The sequence below is a fragment of the Pelecanus crispus genome, chromosome 1 (assembly GCF_030463565.1).
Source record: "Pelecanus crispus isolate bPelCri1 chromosome 1, bPelCri1.pri, whole genome shotgun sequence".
Lineage (NCBI taxonomy): Eukaryota > Metazoa > Chordata > Aves > Pelecaniformes > Pelecanidae > Pelecanus > Pelecanus crispus.
The window spans coordinates 43,770,909-43,789,177 of NC_134643.1; the positions used below are offsets into that span (position 1 = coordinate 43,770,909).

Below are 18,269 nucleotides of genomic sequence, written 5' to 3' on the forward strand. Positions count from 1 at the left end.
ACCAGCTCTTCCACAACAGAGATTGCTCTTCGCTCATACTGGACTTGTCGCATTAAGCAGCTACCAAAAGCAAGAATGTGATTTTCTTTCCTCTCCTCCGTGTTTAATTCTCCCCCACCTCTGCACCCACCAAAAATTATTCTAAAAAAAGAAAAAAAAAAATTACTGTCCCTAGTCCTTCATTAAATAAATCACTCTAGTTTCACTGTTTTTCATATGCAGATGTCTGTGAGATTGTACTGGTCAGGAAAAAAAAAAATTACAATATTTTATATTACCAAGAATATACATAAACTTTCAACAGGAAGTTGCAGTCAAACAAAGCATTGCTGCCAAAACACCTGAAACAATTTTGTTAGACAGACTCTTCCAAAGACTGAAAAAGGGAAAGCAACAGCATAAATTAATGAGGGGGGAAAAAAAGAAAAAAAAAAATCTGATTTCCAGTTTTAATCATCTCAGGTATAGCAGATAAGTATGATTTGTGCTTATGATTTTAAATATCCTCACTAAGTTTCATTTCATAGCAGATTAAAAAAAAATCCAGTTATTCTAAGTATTATGCAATACTGGCAATGGCACATAGAGAACCAATGCGATATGGTTATCAGCTGCAGCTGTTCAGTTACTCAAAACCTCCCACACCAAACCAGAATTTTTTAAGACACAACAGAAAAGGAGCTATATTGACATCCAGGTGATACTGAGCTTAAAGCAAATTGTATTAGGGTGAAAATCCTATGTGGGGAAAAAAAAAAAACCCAAATAAAAAACCTCCCAGAATAAAATCCCAAATGATCGAAGTCTGAGCGGAAACATTCTCAGGTTTTTCACACAAAACTGCATGTGTAAACTTTTCCCATGATTACACAGCCTTTTATAGTGGTACCACAACTCAATCCAAGACAGTTAAAATTAATAGTTGTACTCAGTAGTGTCACATAGATTAATTTGCCAGAGCACGTGCTAGCCAGTCACAATATGAAATTATTCTTAATTCTACTTGTTTGACTGAAGTGAATTCAATGGAAGATAAAAATGCTGCATCGCCTACCTGGCGAGAAAATTCTTCGTTGGGATACACTGCAGGGGCCTACCCCTGCCTGCCCCAGCACTGAACAGACTAACAGTTGTGTTTTTCCCCATTATATTAAAAACCACAACATACACAAAAACATTTTTATTTAAAATAACATTCAATCCAGCCTATTATGAAGGCTAAAAAAACCCTCTTGCTTTTAATTTGCAAGTTCAGTGGCTCATGTCACACTGACAACTGTTAACATGCCAGGAAAACTAATCACATCTAACTTGCATAAATACGCAAACCTCCAGAAGAGGCCAAGTTCACCCTTGGCTAGAACGTACACAGGTTCCTCCGCCTGGGGATGGAAAAGGCACCGCAGATATTCTGCAGTGGAAATCAGCGACACTTTCTCATGTTTGAAACTTCAAGTTTGTGCTGTTCACAAGCCAGTTTTCCACAAATCTCAGCTGGTCAGCCTTTTTCTTCTTTTTCTTCTAAGAGGAAAGAAGCACGTTAGGTCTCTGGCCCTACAAAGATATCTTGTAGTCTCTAACACTGAATTTTGAGACACATCCATTTGACAAGAAGACACGGGAAAACATGTAATCAAAACATTCTTTATTAATGATTTCAGAAGTCATCTTCTGAGTCATTATCCTCAATTTTTTTCAGTGGCCGCTTAACACCAATTATTAAATCTATGGAGAGAAGCTCCGTAACACAGTGAAGAACTGAAATGACCAACTGGTATTTGCAATACACTGATTCTAAGCCTTTTTCATTCACAGGCAGTGGCTGATTTTTTCTGAGTGCGTTTACAGTTTTGAGATAGAATTTGGCGAAGCTGTTTCGTTCTGTTGTCCCGTGTAAGGACCTGGGAATACTTAGCAACGCATCAGCAACTACATTAGATACGACAGTTACCTCTGAGTGCTGAAACTGTTTTGCATAGTACTGAATGTAATAATGTAACAGGATTTCAAAGTAACCTCCTACTGGCAAAACTGATCCTGCTTCTATGAGGGTGTTGGAATAATTCTGTGCAATACTTTCACAACTCTTTTCACGTTTAAATGGCACTATATTGCAACTTGTTTTCTCTAGATCTTTGCCAACACCTAGGCGTTCACATGCAGCGACTATATTAGCATTATGTGCTGCTGATACAGCAGTGCTGTAATTCTTTTGATTGTCCACAAGTAAATCGCTTTCATAGTTCTCGTGCACGTCGCCCTGACGCCCGCATTTTGCATGCGGCTTCTGCGCGTCTCGTGCAGAGCCATCTCCTTCAGTGGCAAGACTGAATTCTTTGATGTGCGAGATGGGATTTGAGGGTATTTGCAAGTTTGTTTGCCCACATGCTGGATTTTCACTTCCCTGCAAGTCAGGGTCTACAGTGTGTGTCTCTGTTTCATCCCCCTGCGTTTCCAGTTGTTGTTCAGAAACCTGATTAGTGTTACAAGCAATATTTTCTATTATGAGTTGCTTCTGAGCAGCCGGAGAACGCCAGCTGCAAGCATCTACAGCTTCATTCTGGCTTTCACCTTCTGCTTTGCATTCCTCCCTCCGATCAACTCTTTTAAACAGCTGCTGCAACATGGTAAATGCCCCTTGTAAGGCAGCAGCATGTTGCTCATTAACACCAGCGACCGGCCCACAAAGAATTAGGCAATGGGGCTGAAAGGCACACACGCTGGTGAGGCCAATGTGAACGCATCTCTCTGAGCCGAGCAGCAAGGGCTGGCAAAACGTTGCCACTGCGGTTTCAGTGATTTCTCTGTGTAGGTTATCACCAAAAGGCGAGTAAGGCGAGACTCCTGTGATTTCACAGATAAGGGCCACTTCTTCCGAGGATAAGCACTCTACCACAGACACACCGTGTGATTTCGCATAGTAGATAACGACGTCGTCTTGCTTCACGCTGGACAGCAACAGTCTAACGCCGTTGCTCCGCAAGTGTTTCATTAAGGCTTCCGTCCTCGTCGAGACCCAGCGCAGGCAGGCCTCATACCGACCCTCGGAGTCGACGACGAACTCGACGCCGGGGCCCGAGAGGGCGGGCCGGAGGGGCTGGGTGACCAGCAGGGCCCGCAGCTCCCCGCTCGCCGGGCAGTAGGCCGCGAAGTCCCTGCGGAGGATGAGCCCGGGCAGGATCCTGGAGCTCGCCACGGGCAGGCCGGCCACGGCGGCGTGCAGCTCCGCGAAGCGGCGGCCGAGGAGGCGCAGCGCCTGCGGGCGGAGGGCGGGGGCGCAGCGGCGGCAGTACTCGCCGCAGAGCCGCGCCAGGCCGCGCCGCTCGCCGGGGCCCAGCCGGCCGCCCAGGTAGGCCTCCAGCAGCGCCTGCAGCGCGCCCGCCGCCGCCGGCCGCCCGGGCAGAGCCGAGCGCAGGTGCCCCCGCAGGCCATGCGCCACGGCCCGCTCCAGTATCTGCGCCTCGAAGGCCCGCAGCGCCCGCCGCAGGCCGCCGCCGCCGCCCGCCGCCCGCAGGCCGCCCAGCACGCCGGCCAGCAGCACCACGAACGTCTTGGCGCCGTCCCCCGTCGCGGCGCGGTGGCCGCAGGCGCAGGCCGCCATCATCCTGCGGGCACAGGGCCGGTTAGGCGGCGCCGCGCCGCGCCCGCCCCGCCCCGTCCCGCCCCGCCCCGGTACCTGGCCGTCGGCGGCTGCAGGCTGAGCGCCTCCAGCAGGCACCGCCCGTCCCGTGTCAGCAGGGCCTGGCCGCCGGAACGCACCAGCAGCGCCCGCCCGCCCCGCGGCCCCAGGGCGCCGCGCACCGCGCCCGCCAGCGCCGCCGCCTCCTGCGCCAGCAGCGCCAGCTCCGGCCGCGCCGCCATGGCCGCCCCGAAGGCTGAGGCCGGGGGGGGGCGGGCGCATGCGCGGCGGACGGCGCGGCGCCCCGAGGGGAGAGGCCGGGCCCGGGCCGGGGCAGCGGCCGAGGCGGGGGAGCGGCGCCCAGGGCCGACACGTCTTTATTTGGGGGCGGCGGGGCCTGCCCCAGCCGCAGGCCGCTGCCGCCGGCCGGTAACAGCTCACATGCCCTAAACGAGCGGGAGGCGGGCTCCGCGTCGGGCGGGCTGGTTCTCCCGCTTGGCGCAAGGAAAGGCCTGGGCAGGGGCGGGGGGCACGGGTCGGCACCGGGGGCAGCGGCCCGGAGCCTGCCCTCCCTCCTCGCCCCGCTTCGCAGCTGCGGTAAGGCTGGAAAAAGCCGAAATAATCTGCCTGTGAGGCTGTTGCTGTGTTATGACTGTTTCTGTAATACCGCGAAGTACTGCAGCTTCCTCGGAACAAACACCACAAAATCCTCCGCCCGTGGCTCACCGGCCAGAAGAGGGAATAATTTAATGTGTTCCAATAGCTGATTTTTTTTTCTTTTTTTTCCACCCCCCCACCCCCCCGAGTCTGACTAAGCGGGAAAGTTACTTCTCAAACACAGAAGCCCTCACACAAGGTCAGATGTTACATATGGCACAAACTTGACAAATCTTCTTTACATGTCTCAGAACAGCAAGAAACCCATCAAGAAGGCACTGTTTACAATACTTGAATATCTGCTAAATTTTCCGTGATTTGAGGATACCCTTGGAATAACAATAATTAAAACTTACAGATGTACAGAATCCTTGTTATATGTTATTTACACAAACAGCAGTGAAGTAACAGCCTTTAAGAAACTATATGAAACATTGCATCCAAAGTCTGTTTCATAAATACCAGTCTAGCAAAAAAAAAAAAAAAAAAAAAATTAAAAGGCACAGGAGGGCAGCGAACAACAAACAAAAAAAGGAAGAAACCACCATCACTACATTTTATGGGACAACCTTTCAAATAATTTATGAGATTTAATGGGGGTGGGGAAACAACCAGGCTATACCCTCACTAAGTAATGTCACCTATTTAAAAGGAATCAACATGTGAAATGCAAGAAACATCATCTGCTGCTGAAACTGATACTTGCTACATTTCACATGGCATATTTACTTTTTCTTACCTTAGGTCATCTGTACCTAAACTAGGCAATCTGTACCTAAAATGGTGAATTAAAGGCTTAGAGTGCATTTGAAAAAACAAAACAAAACAAAAGCAAACCAACAAAACCACATGGTAACAAATTCTGAAAATATTTCCTGTACAAGATAAAAACCCAAACAAAACAAGATTTGTAAATCAAATGTGAAAACAGGTGCTGTTTTAAACTGTAAAAACTAGTAGGAGGCCACAGCCCTCAAACATCTGCAAACTGTACAATCAATTTTTATAACTATGTGCAGAGCTTAAGTACAGTCTTAAGTACATAATATTCAAGATCAGCTACACATCATGGTTAAACAGGAGGACAACGGTGATGCGCTAGAGAAAAGGCTTCATACACGCCTATGACCCGCTGCACTGTAAAAATCAGGCAAGAAATTTCTTTGTTCTACTCACATGAGGGAACATCATACAAACCCCAGCAAAACAGGAGTTACTAGGTTTTCAATGTACTTTTTAGAATTTAAGTTATCTAATCATGCAGTCAAGCAGAAGTCTGCAATTTTACTTTCCAGAAAGTTTCATCGTATATCCTTTACCTTCCTGGACCATCACTAAACCCACTTTTACAACAGAATTAAACGTTAAAAGCTAAGTTGAAAAGGAAAATAAGCACAGGCATTTTGTCTCGCTCTGTTCAAGTCTTTTACTTATCTTGAGCTGAGCATGCAATTCAGATATGGAGTATCTGTTTAGTCTGACATTGTCCAACACCGTGCTGCCAGCCAGCTGGCTGGGTCAAATCCACACTTACTACCATGCAGTCCGTGTTAAAAATACATGCAGACTGTGTTATTAACTGATCTTGAATAGAACTGATTAAAAAAAAATCAACATGAAAGGGCAGAAGGACATTTCTGTTTACAGGGAGATAAAAGCTTGTAACTACCAGTCAAGAGTTTCAGCACCACAAATGTAGCAGAGTAGTATCTTAGGGGACTGAAGTTATTGCCCAAATTCTGTCTCGTTTCCTCTTGTATTACTCCCATGTACAGAGTATGCTTAAAGGCTTGTAATGGATCTTCAGACAGGTGAAGCTTTGACATCTGAATGCGATAATAAATGGCTAAATTCCAGGCTGAGAACATTAAATGAATGCTATTATATTCTGCTTTCTTTATGCCATTTTATACACGGCTAACAACTTCAGTTTCTGTTTGGAGACTTAGGGATTTTTTTAAAATTTTTTTTTTAAACAGCAAGGGTCTTTCTATATTCACAAATTTTACCTCATCAGCTGTAGATGTAATAGAAGTCCAATAAGTTTGGTCCTGCCCACGTATACAAGGTCACTCTGGTTAAGGTACCGCATTCCAGAAAATTATTCAAGACCAAACTATGCTAATATGAAGCTGTAAGAAATAAGCTGAAGTTGACTCCTTAAAAGCAATAAACTTTCATGTAGCTGAGACCCAAAGAAGGGGAAAGGCGAAAGAGAAGGGGAGGTGTGTGAAGATGTCAGCCACGGGAATATATGAGCTAGACTGACAAACCACAAGTAAATAGTATTTTCACTAAATACTGGGTGAGACTGATGCAGAACAGAAAGGTAGATCACCTGGAGAGTCGGGGAGGCTGCCCGAGGCAGAGGGATAACCGGGCCATGGCAAAAAGCCAGAAGTGACCTTTGAACTGTTCCACTGCCTGGGATGGATTTGATTTTGGAGAGGATCCTCGGAAAACAAACTTGGCTGCCCTTTGCATTGTGCCGCTCATCCGCCTGCTGTCTCATCTGGGTGACTGAGAGTACCTTTACAATACTGCAGCCCCTTTTTTTACTTGGTATGCTTGACTGGCACAAGGAATTCACCAGATAAACACTGGCACTAAATTTTTTTGCTGGAATTTTACAAGTTCTATGCATGCATATATTTCTTCAAATAAAAATGTTAGAGACCCTGGTTTTAAATTGAAACTGAAGCTTCACATTAATTTGTATGGCTACAGCGTAACGAATAGGTGCATCCGTGTGTTCTGTTAGGTAGTATACACTGCAGTAGGGAGGAATTTAACAAAGATTTAGGGTTTCACTCTCGTTTGTTTTGATATGTGTGGTGTTAGCCATCCCACAATTTCTGAAGATTTTCCCCTTGTAAACACACACAGTTTCATTTTCAAGTGAACTCATGACGGTGCCGGAATTCTGTTCTACATCGTCTGCCTTTTGGGACGTTCAACTCCAGCTACATACTAAGCACACATTTGCATCTGCACATTTTGTTTCAAAAATAAGAAAGAGTCCTGGCATCAGCAATCTGTCTGCTTACTGTGACATGGCCATACACAAATGTAAATTCAGAGCTGTAGACTTATCAAGACTTACAAACATACCATAAATCTTTGACATTTGCAATTCATGAGAGAGAGTGGACCAAGACAGTACCTTCCCAGGTGCTGTACTGTTAAAAATGTGCTCTGCACAGTAGATGCAGGAATGTTTTTATGAAGACTCTGAAGTTTTAAAACTATAAAAATAAAACAGCTGGCTTTCAAGCCACAATAGTAATTCAGGATAAAAACTGTCATACTTCCAAAACAATTCAAGGACATTACATTGCAGAATTCCCGAAGACTTCAGCTTTTTACTTGCCAGCTCCTAACACTCATGATCTTTGTATAATGATGTATTTGTTTGACCTTAAACACAAGTTTACTTCCCAATGCCATTTACAAAAACTGTTGGCTACTTCAAAAGTTCCTTTGTTACAAAAATGGGAAGTTTATATGTAACAAAGTATGCTCATTTATCATTCTATCATAACAGGAATCACATCCTACCTACAGGGTCTGACCTCTGAATTTTTAACTTCATCTATTCTGCGGTGAAGATTCATCAGTACAGCATATGACGTAATATAAAACACAAGGCTGATGTCGTATGTCTGCAAGACAGAGGCACACACCAGGAGCAAGAGTGTACTGGCACTTAGACAATTCTTACTTCAACTGGGTAGACAGGAGCATGATTCTGAATCATGGACGCGGAGGCAAAGTTCTGTAAGTTGTTGCTACGGGCCTCTTTTAGATAATATTGCATCATTTAAAGTCCAACCTAAAATATGGTCCCCAGTAACAGTTCGATCATTGCAGTTCGGAAAGGCCCTTGTTCACACTTGCTATTTGAACAAGAAATTAATGATAAGCTGCAGCAGAACCAGGAGTAAAATGAAGACATAGTGCTTAAACTGCAAGAAATGGTAGTCCACAGGTGGTGAATTAGAAGTGACTCTATTTCGTAGAGCCATAATGTCTCTGTAAGATAGAAAATAATATCCTGTAAATGACAATCTAGACAATTTGGCATTTTCTAGTATGTTAGGGCTCCCTACAGAAGACAGTTTTTGAGGAAAATTATGAAACATCATTGAGCAATGAACGTTTGGCAAGAAGGGTAGTTTAAAGACAACAAGGCTCTAAAGCAGAAAGATACATACCAACCTCCAAGGAAAAAAAGCTAGAAAATTAGTATACTCTAAACCATTTTAAAGCATTTTACTTAGTAATACCTCTTAATGTCTTCTTGTGTTTCTTTTATAGATTCAATGGCACTCTGCAGTTCACCAAGGTCTGCCCCTTTTTTCCTTATTCTTGTATTATGCTTCAGAAGTTGTGCTAGAAAGATACAAAAGCCAGATGTAATCCACAGAAGCGACTGCTAAGTCAAAAAAGGAATGAATTACTAATGACAAACTCAACCACTTGTAAAGATGAGGACTAAATTTCTAACTAAGCTTCTGTTGAAAACTAAAGCTTTATTTCAGAGTCACCTATAGTACAGAAGGACAGCAAGGTAAGCGCTTGAAGTATCCTAAAACACTCACTATATTATTTAATTTCTGCAAGCATTATCAACAACAAAAATCTGCCTTCTAGCAACATACTGATCTACAACTTAAAATGATTCATCTTGTTTACACACACAATTTTTTCCCCAGATACTAAATATGTGCAGCACTTAAGCCTACCCGCACTACACGTTTAAAAGGACAGGAAAGTTTGCAATTAAAATCATAAGCCATTCTGCTTCTTTTGTTTTTCCAGAATGTGCTTCACGTTGGATAAAACTGTAATCTAAAGCATGCATTATTTCGTAATACAAACATTAAGAAGAGTATGTTTGACTACAGAACTCCATTTCACTGTCAAATAAATTTATTATTTCTGTATGCAAATGTATCTTTTCCTACCTTCACTCCCAGAGGAATCCTGGTTATCAGGCTCCGGGGATGAGAAACCGCACTCCCCCTTCTTCTGACTGGCTGGCTTTCGTTTGATTTTTGGAACATTAACCTACAATCGATAAACTTATGAATTATTCCCAGAGAACCAGAACTGTAGCAAAGCAGCACATTCTAACAGTAATGGCTAAAAGCACAATATCTAATAGGAGTCCAAGTTAAAATTTTTGATGTACAAGCAGTCTGAAGTATGTGCATCTTCCCGTTTAAGGGAAAATACACATTAAACTGTTGAGTTCAAGTTTTCATATTTTATATGCCTATCCAATCATCTCTACCGCTTAGGATGCAACACAGAAATGAAAGACTACAGACTGGGTAAACTACATTTTTGTAGGATAACAATAGTATTTCCCATCACTGCCAATGCTTTGATGACCTTTATACACATAATGCAATATATACAAGTCCCTGGATCTTGCTGCACCTGCTAACAGAACTGGAACATACCATTGGTGTCCGATGTCGAACTTTTGTTTGGATGGCGCCATCTTTTTCAAATTGAATCATATCATTCAAAGGGTCCCATGGTCTGGTACTAGGCAAAGTGAATATAATTGATTAATACCACAGCAATTTAGATCAGAAATATTTTCCCGCTCTGAAACTGTTCACTGTGAACAGGTTAAAGCTCTCTCTCCCTGTATAAAGTCAGCCATGGAATAAGTGGTCCTATCTTTCACCTATAGACCAGTCCTAGACTGAAAGTCCAAGAGAGCCAAAAATAAACTTCACGTCCAGGTCAAACTCTCAGCCAGCTGATAAGAGTACAAGCTATTGTATTAACCAACAACATAATTATGAAATTATTTGGCTAGAGATATATATTTGTCAAACATGGAAAGGTTTTCTGTTTAATGTACAGTTATTATTCTAGAACTACAGGGAAATTAGGGGATTTTAAAAATTATTATTATTTTGGACTGTTATTTGTTTTTGCTTTTAAAAGATGCCTAGGAAGGAAAGGTTAAGAATCAGTCACCTCAAACCTGCTTTTATCCCAAAGTGCCTAACAGTAATCAAGACTGGTTTCAAGAAGCACTAATGAGCTATGCAGTTTGCTTGTTCTGATTTTTAAGAGTGCTCTTCCAAGTACAGGTTGATACAGAATTAAAAAAAAAAAAAAAATCAAGCAAAAGACACATAGCTCACTGGAGAACAACAAGCAGCCAAACTCAAAACCTGACATCCCTACTAATTACAGCCTTTTCAGCATAAAAACTGCAAGTCAGCTGCATGAAGATTGCTCTCATGCACAGCTATAGTGAGAGCAGATTAAGCATGGATTTCTTTTCATCTCCTCCTGTATGCCTTTTAAAACAGCTGTAGCTGTTTCAGGTGTTGTGAACACAGACCTGCATTTACACCTTAGCTTAACCTGACTTGAGTTAAATGTCATCTAAGTGGGTAAGAACAAGGTATTGCTCTCCCAAAGGACGTTTGTATCTGTAATCCAGATGTCTAAATCCATAATCCAGATACTTTAACAAATGCCACAGCTCACTGTACGCATCTTTCACAGTAAGCATAAAAGACTGCTCTCTACATGGACCAGGTAGTGTGCTGGCATTATTGCATAAAAGGAGACAGAAGTTTCTTCCAGCAACTGCTGACAGTGCAGACTGCTTTCTAGCACATAGTAAAATTTCCGTGGCACATCCTTGAACCACAAGAGGTCGAGACAAGAAATAACGCAGATTAATGAGGTAGGTCTTAAAACTGCAGTCTAACAGATTTAAAGTTCAGTACTCTTCCTGATGGTTTTACACAGGGTTCAACAGTATGGGCAGCCAAGTCGGCTGGACTATTCACAGCTCTTCCAACAGGAAGAAGCATCAACAGCACTAGAAGGTTCAAACCAAGAGAGTGTGTTTCACAGAGCGTTTAGCCTAGTTGGAGAACTCCCTGCTGCAGGATGTTTTGGGTAGTAAAAGTCTGCACAGATTTCAGAGGAAACCAGGGAAATTCATGGAAAAGAAATCTATTGAGAGTTGCTAAATACACAGAATCCCTGGTTGGTTCCAGGAAACCTCCAAGTTCCAAATTTGCTGGAGACATGAAGAGTACTCAGGATTCTTGTACTCTTCCCTATACGTACACTTACATCACTGCCCCGATATTGCCATTCTTGTACAGAAAGGTGAACGGTTCCCAGGTTTAGCCATGGGAATATACTTCCAGTATCCATGGCTTCAGAATTACTTAACTCAGAGTGTATCATCTTTGGATATTTTACTTTTACAATCCCTGCGGTATAGAAGTGTGCTGGGTATTGAAAAAGAATCAGCAGAATGTGGGTGTTTTGTGAAAACCATCACTAGTAAAGGGCTCATCTCCAAGCTGACCATTGTGAGTGTTGGTGAGAACACAGAATGCATCCCAGCAGTCAGGGAGACAGCTACATCTTCATCTTCTGACCCAGATCATCACACAAAGAGATCACAAGCACCTATGTGTGCAAGGCATATTTGACAACTAAGCAGAGCCACCTGGTTCCAGCATTAACCACTGTTGTCAACCTGTTATTCTCAGACTTATTCTAACATACAACAAATTAAATAGCTTAGTTCAACTAATCACAGGCTTTTCTGATTTCCAGACACTAGATTTTCTGATTTCCAGTTGGTATGTCCGTATGTACCATATTTTCCAGTCGGGGAACATCTGGGTAGCTGCTCTAGTCAGTCTGGGGGAGGGGGGAAAAGAGCACAATGCATCCCAAAGTGCCATCCCCAAGAAACTCTAGAACATAACACGAATTTGTAGAGGCACATAACTATAAAGATAAAAAAGAAAAAGCCCATTGCAATGGTTACATGAAACATGGTTTGCTTCATTAGCAATCACTGCCTTTTCAATACTAAAAGGGCCAACCAAGTTCAGCTAAAGAATTACGCATTTTAATTAAAATACATAAATAAGAATATCAAATAACATTGCATATTTCACGAGTTTGAACTCAGCAATGTATTCGAGTTCTTTTGCTCCTGAAATCACAGGAAGAGGCTCAGCAGCACTACCAAGCATTTAACAAGCAGTTTTTGTTACAAGCACTTCCGAACTCACTCAGCATATTTGTAGTGCCATTCTCCTGTGACTGAATCCTGATCGAACAGCTTGCACATCCACTCTTCACCCTTAAGCTTCCTCTCTTTGGCACTCTTTCTCTGAGCTTCTTCCAGAACGTATTTCTCTTGAGTAGCTTCTGTTTGGTCTTTATTATTTATTGCTCTTGTCACTTGTTGCCAAAGCCTGACAAATGAGCAATACAGAGTTACAATCTGCTTGACAGAAATAATTGCAAACATTTCCTTAATTACAGGCTAAGTAAATGGACAACCTCTAAATAGAATATTATCATGCTGTAATACATGTTTTATCTATATTTCCATCAAGACTTTCCATGATTGTAAGGTTTGTAAGTAACGATCTTGCATTTAACCGTGTTTTACAGGCCAGTATCAGCAAACATGGGAAAGAAAGAAATCATAATTTGTTCATAATTCGGAGAAGATGATGAGTTTTATTTTGTCAAAATAATTACACACGGTTCTAAAGTGAACTTACTTCTCTGACTCAAAGTCATCTTGCTCTTCAAACTTCACTGTGTATCTAGGTAATCTATGCTGCTTGATATCAGATGTTGGGTTCCAGAATGTCTCTGAAACATCTGTCTTCTTGTCACTAATAGTAACTTCACTGTCCTGTAACATACATAATTCAGTTACCCTAATTGTAATAATCTCAAAGAGTGCCAAAATAACACAAAAGGGAGGAATAAGCAATGTTTTTGTAACAAGAATTTCTTTTCTTTTGGATGCATGTAATTAAGAATAATTAGTTATGCTAGCTTTAACATTCAGTTTCTGCACTCTGTGCTAGTTCTAACTTGGAACAGAGATGCAATGGAACCATTACCACATCCAAAAACCAGCAGTGCCAGTGTCATCTCACCAGAACTGAAACAAGTTTAAACATTTCATGCTGTTGCCATAACAATTCTTCACAGTACTAACACATATACTAAAAACATTTCACAAGCTGAAATGTATTTTCTTCATGAACTACTCAAATGTACACAACTTTTCCACCTTTTAACAGATGCAAATAACACTATGTTGATTCTATACTTTCTTAAGAACTGTCTAACTGTAAAGAGATACTTTCTATAAAAGTGGTACTTAATCAACTCTTTTTTTTTAAACTTGAGTCTTTTTTGTAACTAAGTGCTATTTTCACCTGTCTCAACTATCAGCCAGAATTTATAAAATACCATCACTCACTACTTACCCAGTGACCCTCCAAAATAGCCAGAACTTCTTTGCCAAGCTTAATTTTCCCTGATATTTGGTTAACACTGTCATTGTTACCCAGAAAAGGCTGCAAATCAAAAAGAAATGCTTTCATGTTTGTTTTAATAGCAAATTATTTTTGCATTTATGTTTAGTGTTAAGGAAAAAAGTGCATTTATGAAATGTGGTGTAAATAATCCTGATGGCTTTTAACATTATAACTTCTGCCCATTTAATCCCCAAGACAAGTCTAAAACCACAGTACGTTGTTCTCTCATGCTGTATTTTCATAAAAGATTTGCTGAGCAAAAGCATTTTCTAAGCAATGTGGAAAGAAAACGGGAAATAATGCAGAAAACAGTGACACAATGATATCTTGGAGGAAATAGTCATTTGCTACACTAATTTCACCACTTTGCCAAGGACCATTTGTTACTAGAGATTAACTCTTGCAGAAGCAACAACAAAAATGATTGCCAAGGATTTTCTTTGGCTTTTGTGATAGTCTGCACACGTATCCTGTGGGCTGACGAGGCAAAATATCAATTAACACAGCCTCCTAACTGTTATGTTTTCCCTATAATTTCAACGGAATACAGCTTCCCTCTCCATGTGCACACTTCTTAACAACTGTTTGTTCAGTTTTAAATCAGTTTCTGTCTCAAAGATGGCAAATGTATTTTTCAGAAATGCAAGTCATCTCTAAGTAGTTTAGAAACCTTTGTCTAGCTTTTGTGAGTTGGGAGGTGCTCCTACAGCAAGCACAGCTGCCAAAAATAGTCCATGTAAACTGTTGCTTAGCACTGGGCATTGGGCTGATATAAATGTTAGCCAAAGCCTTTGCATCATCTTCATTTGAGGTGTTATGAACAACTTGAATTTTACCCAGGATGGAAGAGGGGAACCTGGGTCTGAGTTCTCCTCCAAGGTCTCTCCAGGACTTTAAAAAGACACTGAACAGTTTTAGAGAATTAAAAATCACCAAGGTTTATTAACAACAATAAACAAAATACCTGAACCACTGATCAGATCGCTAAACACTTCCCCTGTTCTTACACTTTCCTAGACACACTCTGTTGCTACTGCTAGAGATAAGACAGACCATTGTTTTTTCCCCACTAGAGCTGTTCTTAAGATTTATACAACTAGCAATATGTTTGCATCTCTTATGCCCAGAGATGAAGACAGCACTATAAGTTTCAGTCAAAACCTGTGGACCCAGAAGAATACATTAAAAAAAGAGATGACAATATAATTCCTTTTTTTTAAAAAAAAAAATCGCTAATTGCTAGATACACATAGCTGGATATGTGATAGTTAAAATGAAAATTCCTCCGTTTCCAAAAAGACAATTCCATAATACATCAGATCATATCTAAGGAGTGACCTAATAATTTTTTATTTTAATTCTCATTATGCTCCTTCTCCTTCTTGTGCTCACTCACGGCATTTACTAACCTTGAGCTTGAATTCAATAGTTGCACTGTAGCCAGTCTTCTCACAGGTGATATTGACTGTTCCCCCAAGCTCTAAGGTCATTGTGCCATAAAGAATTCCTGCAAGAGAAAAAAAAAAAAAAAAACAAACCAGCTAAAATGAATGTTTATAACTGAACAAGACAAAAACCCTAAGTTCTTTGGGCACAATTTCTAGAGTAAACATGTCTGTGCCAGAGGAAAAATCATCTTTTCAGACGACCTTTCCTAATGATAAACATGATCTTTCTGCCAAAGAAGATAACCCAAACAGAAACAAAAAGATCTAAGTGAATTACAGATAAGCAGGAAAAACAGTTTATTAAGACATATCTTTGGAAACGTATGCTGCTGGCTCTAGCAAGGGTGGTATTTAGGCTTATTGGAGACGATTGGAGGAGGGAAGCTTTTGAGGTTAAATAAAGACAGGAAAATAACTCTCTGACAAAGAGTGCAACGAAAAACTTCACTTGGACAGAAGCAGTATGTACAATCAGACCACAGGTGAAGACAATCATGGGCAACCAATACAAGACAACACTGATCACCTCTCTAAAGATATTTGGAAGTACAAGGCTGACAATGCTGAGTACACTTTCCCATGATTACTCTCTTTCCTTCTGCAATCCAGCCTTTTTAATACTGAATATATTTTACATACCGTGGATGCATGTGCAAATACGTTTTTTTCACCATGTACGTTCTCCTTCCTTGCATATTCTTCCACCTTTCTCCCTCTCTATCAGCTTTATTAGTCATGCTAGTTCTCCTTCCTGTTTCACTTGAATATATGTATGTTATGTGCTTCTTAATTGTTAAGTATTATTTTTGTCACCAAAGCCATACAAAAAAAAAAAAAATCCAACAGAGTATTAAAAACATCCAGGAACAATGGAAAGAGAAGAGCCTAGCAAACTAATGTCAAATTATCTAATTCTGCTAATTCATTCGCATACATCTCAAATGAAGAAAATATTGTAGTTGCTGACTATAAGGCTTCTGAAAGAGAATTCTGGCGGAGAATATATAGGTAGGTATACCTGAATAAGTAACAGCTTAAAAATCAGCAACTCTACAATGTATTTTGTACTACTACTGACCTTCCACAAAGCTTTACAAACTACTGACTGGTTTAGCATAGTGAAACTGAAGACAAGCGGTCATGATTTACACTCTGATATATATTATTTAGAATAATTAACTATTTAGAATAATAAACTTTGTTCTCATAACTTTGCCATCTAGAGAATGAAAAATCCCACTACCTTTACAATGAGCATATGGCATTGTCATTACATAATCTTCTCCCCTATTTAGGAATGTTAGCCGTCCTTCTCCATCTAGTATGGCAGATAACGAATTCCCTGAAATTCAAAGACAGAAAATCACATTTCTTACCCTGCAAGCCAACAGTCAACATTTCCTAATAACTGAGCCATAAAATCAAGAACATCAGTATATTTAGCATTGCAATCTATCCTGCCTAGTGAAGCCACTATAATACACAACATCTACAATTAAAAATTAAAACACTCCAAAACTAGAAATTAATATTCTGAAGATCAGTAGCAAAAATTTGTAAGGAAAGGATAATACAATGATTAAACCCCTGATTCTTCTAACAGCCTTCTTTCATCCACAAAACACAGCTCATTTGCACCAATTTTACACTCCTCAATAAAGGTACCAAAAAACCACCATTATTTACCATAGAATTTGGATTTGGCCAGAATGCTACCACTAAGGCAAAAACCATCCTTGCGGTTGCTAACATAGAAGGCAGATATTGGAGGATGATGGGATACCTGTTGAAAAAAACCACATATTTAAAAAAAAAAAACATGCAACATAGTATAAACCTTGAGCTAATAATGACTGAATGCAAAATTCAAGCTGCACGTAATAGATACACTTGATATATGTAAAATGTGACCATAATCTTTAAAAATAAAGATCAAGCAAACATTCTTACTGAATTTCAAAAGTTAAGAAAATTAGCACCTGACTTTTACTGGAGGAAGAGGAAACAGAAATGCTGGAAACACCTTCCTCTCTGTCTGTCTAGGAAGACACACTAGAAGAGACATCGGTAAAAGAACCTACACTCATCAGGAGAGCTTTTAGGATACTATTAATACACTTAAATACATTTTCTGAAACTGCCACATCGTTTGTCTAACACAAAAATGCTATATATTTGGTTTTCTTCAAAATACTTGTGCTGGTTATTGCAGCTACCTGTTCTGCAATGTAAAAAGTCTTGCTATTCGTCCTTGGATGAATCCACATGCAACGGAAAGTCTCACCAAGTATAGGATTGTATGGCTTTTTTAGTCCCTAAACAGAAACAGAACAGAGAGTAACCATACAATGCAGGTAACAGAACTTACAAAATATCTTCAGTGACAGACCGATAAAGTTAAGACCCACACACAAAAAATCATAATATATATATGCTGAAGCACATTGTACTTGATTTCATCATTTTAATATTATGCTCAGTTACTCTGCTCTTCATTCTAAGGAAATTGGCACTGATTTAGTGTATCTGCTACACTATTCCAGGCTACACATAAGGATAAACAGAATATAAGAATTTTTGTAGGAGAATTATTACAGACCTTTTGTCTGAAGGTAGGTAGTAGGTACTTTCTTCTTTCAATACTGTTTCCCACCAACATGACCATAAAGAATATTTAGTGTAAAGCTAAATGAAGTAGTGGAAATATTACTCCTCCAACTCCAGCTTGTTATCACTGAAGAATAGTAAGCATAGAACTGGCTCAACTTTATCACAAAATGTTTAGTTCCACTTCTACTCCAAGGGAAACCCTCACCCTAAACCCTCAAACTAGACACAATGACTAAAGTAAAGACAAAATAATATGCAAGAGGACACCTTTGGCTTTTTGTAGAATCCCGACAAATACCACTTCACTACTTTTTTCATGCGGTTGTAAGCATTCTCTTCAAGAGCAGCTCTATGAAACAAACAGAACACGCAGATCAAATATCAATATTATTTCAGTTGTAACATGCTATCTGTCATGATATATTTTGTATCTAGGAGCTGACTAAAACAAAGGTTTTGTGATTTGCAGTACAGTAAAACTTTCAGCCTGATTGCATCAAATTCAAAGTTTTCAAATAATTGTCTGAAAATGGAAATCAAACAAAAAATCAGAAATGGTATTTCCATAATTGAGTC

At 40.6% G+C, this 18,269-nt stretch overlaps 2 protein-coding genes across 6 annotated transcripts in view; both read right to left on the reverse strand.

Annotated features, from left to right (window-relative positions):
* Positions 1 to 1,657: 1,657 nt before the first annotated feature.
* On the reverse strand, positions 1,658 to 3,861 carry BBS10 (Bardet-Biedl syndrome 10). Its single transcript, XM_075724850.1, has 2 exons — positions 3,677 to 3,861; positions 1,658 to 3,605 (listed from the first exon to the last, which is right to left on the reverse strand). Exons 1-2 carry the CDS (start codon positions 3,859 to 3,861, stop codon positions 1,658 to 1,660), a joined length of 2,133 nt encoding a protein of 710 aa, XP_075580965.1.
* A 1,827-nt stretch (positions 3,862 to 5,688) lies between these two features.
* Positions 5,689 to 18,269, reverse strand: part of OSBPL8 (oxysterol binding protein like 8) — a 96,002-nt gene continuing 83,421 nt past the window's right edge. For all 5 annotated transcript variants that reach the window (XM_075724851.1, XM_075724988.1, XM_075725054.1 and 2 more), the window contains 12 exons: positions 17,961 to 18,042; positions 17,300 to 17,398; positions 16,770 to 16,866; positions 16,327 to 16,425; positions 15,045 to 15,142; positions 13,585 to 13,674; positions 12,862 to 12,998; positions 12,361 to 12,546; positions 9,745 to 9,832; positions 9,244 to 9,346; positions 8,563 to 8,668; positions 5,689 to 8,308 (listed from right to left, as the gene is read on the reverse strand). In XM_075724851.1, coding sequence (XP_075580966.1) covers positions 8,173 to 8,308; positions 8,563 to 8,668; positions 9,244 to 9,346; positions 9,745 to 9,832; positions 12,361 to 12,546; positions 12,862 to 12,998; positions 13,585 to 13,674; positions 15,045 to 15,142; positions 16,327 to 16,425; positions 16,770 to 16,866; positions 17,300 to 17,398; positions 17,961 to 18,042 — 1,321 coding nt within the window. In that variant the 3' untranslated portion in view covers positions 5,689 to 8,172. The remainder of the gene's footprint in view (positions 8,309 to 8,562; positions 8,669 to 9,243; positions 9,347 to 9,744; positions 9,833 to 12,360; positions 12,547 to 12,861; positions 12,999 to 13,584; positions 13,675 to 15,044; positions 15,143 to 16,326; positions 16,426 to 16,769; positions 16,867 to 17,299; positions 17,399 to 17,960; positions 18,043 to 18,269) is intronic.

What these genes read in the sequence shown, in the direction of transcription:
- BBS10 (XM_075724850.1), bottom strand. Translation starts at nt 3,861, where the DNA reads ATGGCGGCGCGGCCGGAGCTGGCGCTGCTGGCGCAGGAGGCGGCGGCG. An exon ending in CTGCAGCCGCCGACGGCCAG is followed by an intron (nt 3,606 to 3,676) that starts GTACCGGGGCGG and finishes CTGTGCCCGCAG; the next exon opens with GATGATGGCGGCCTGCGCCT.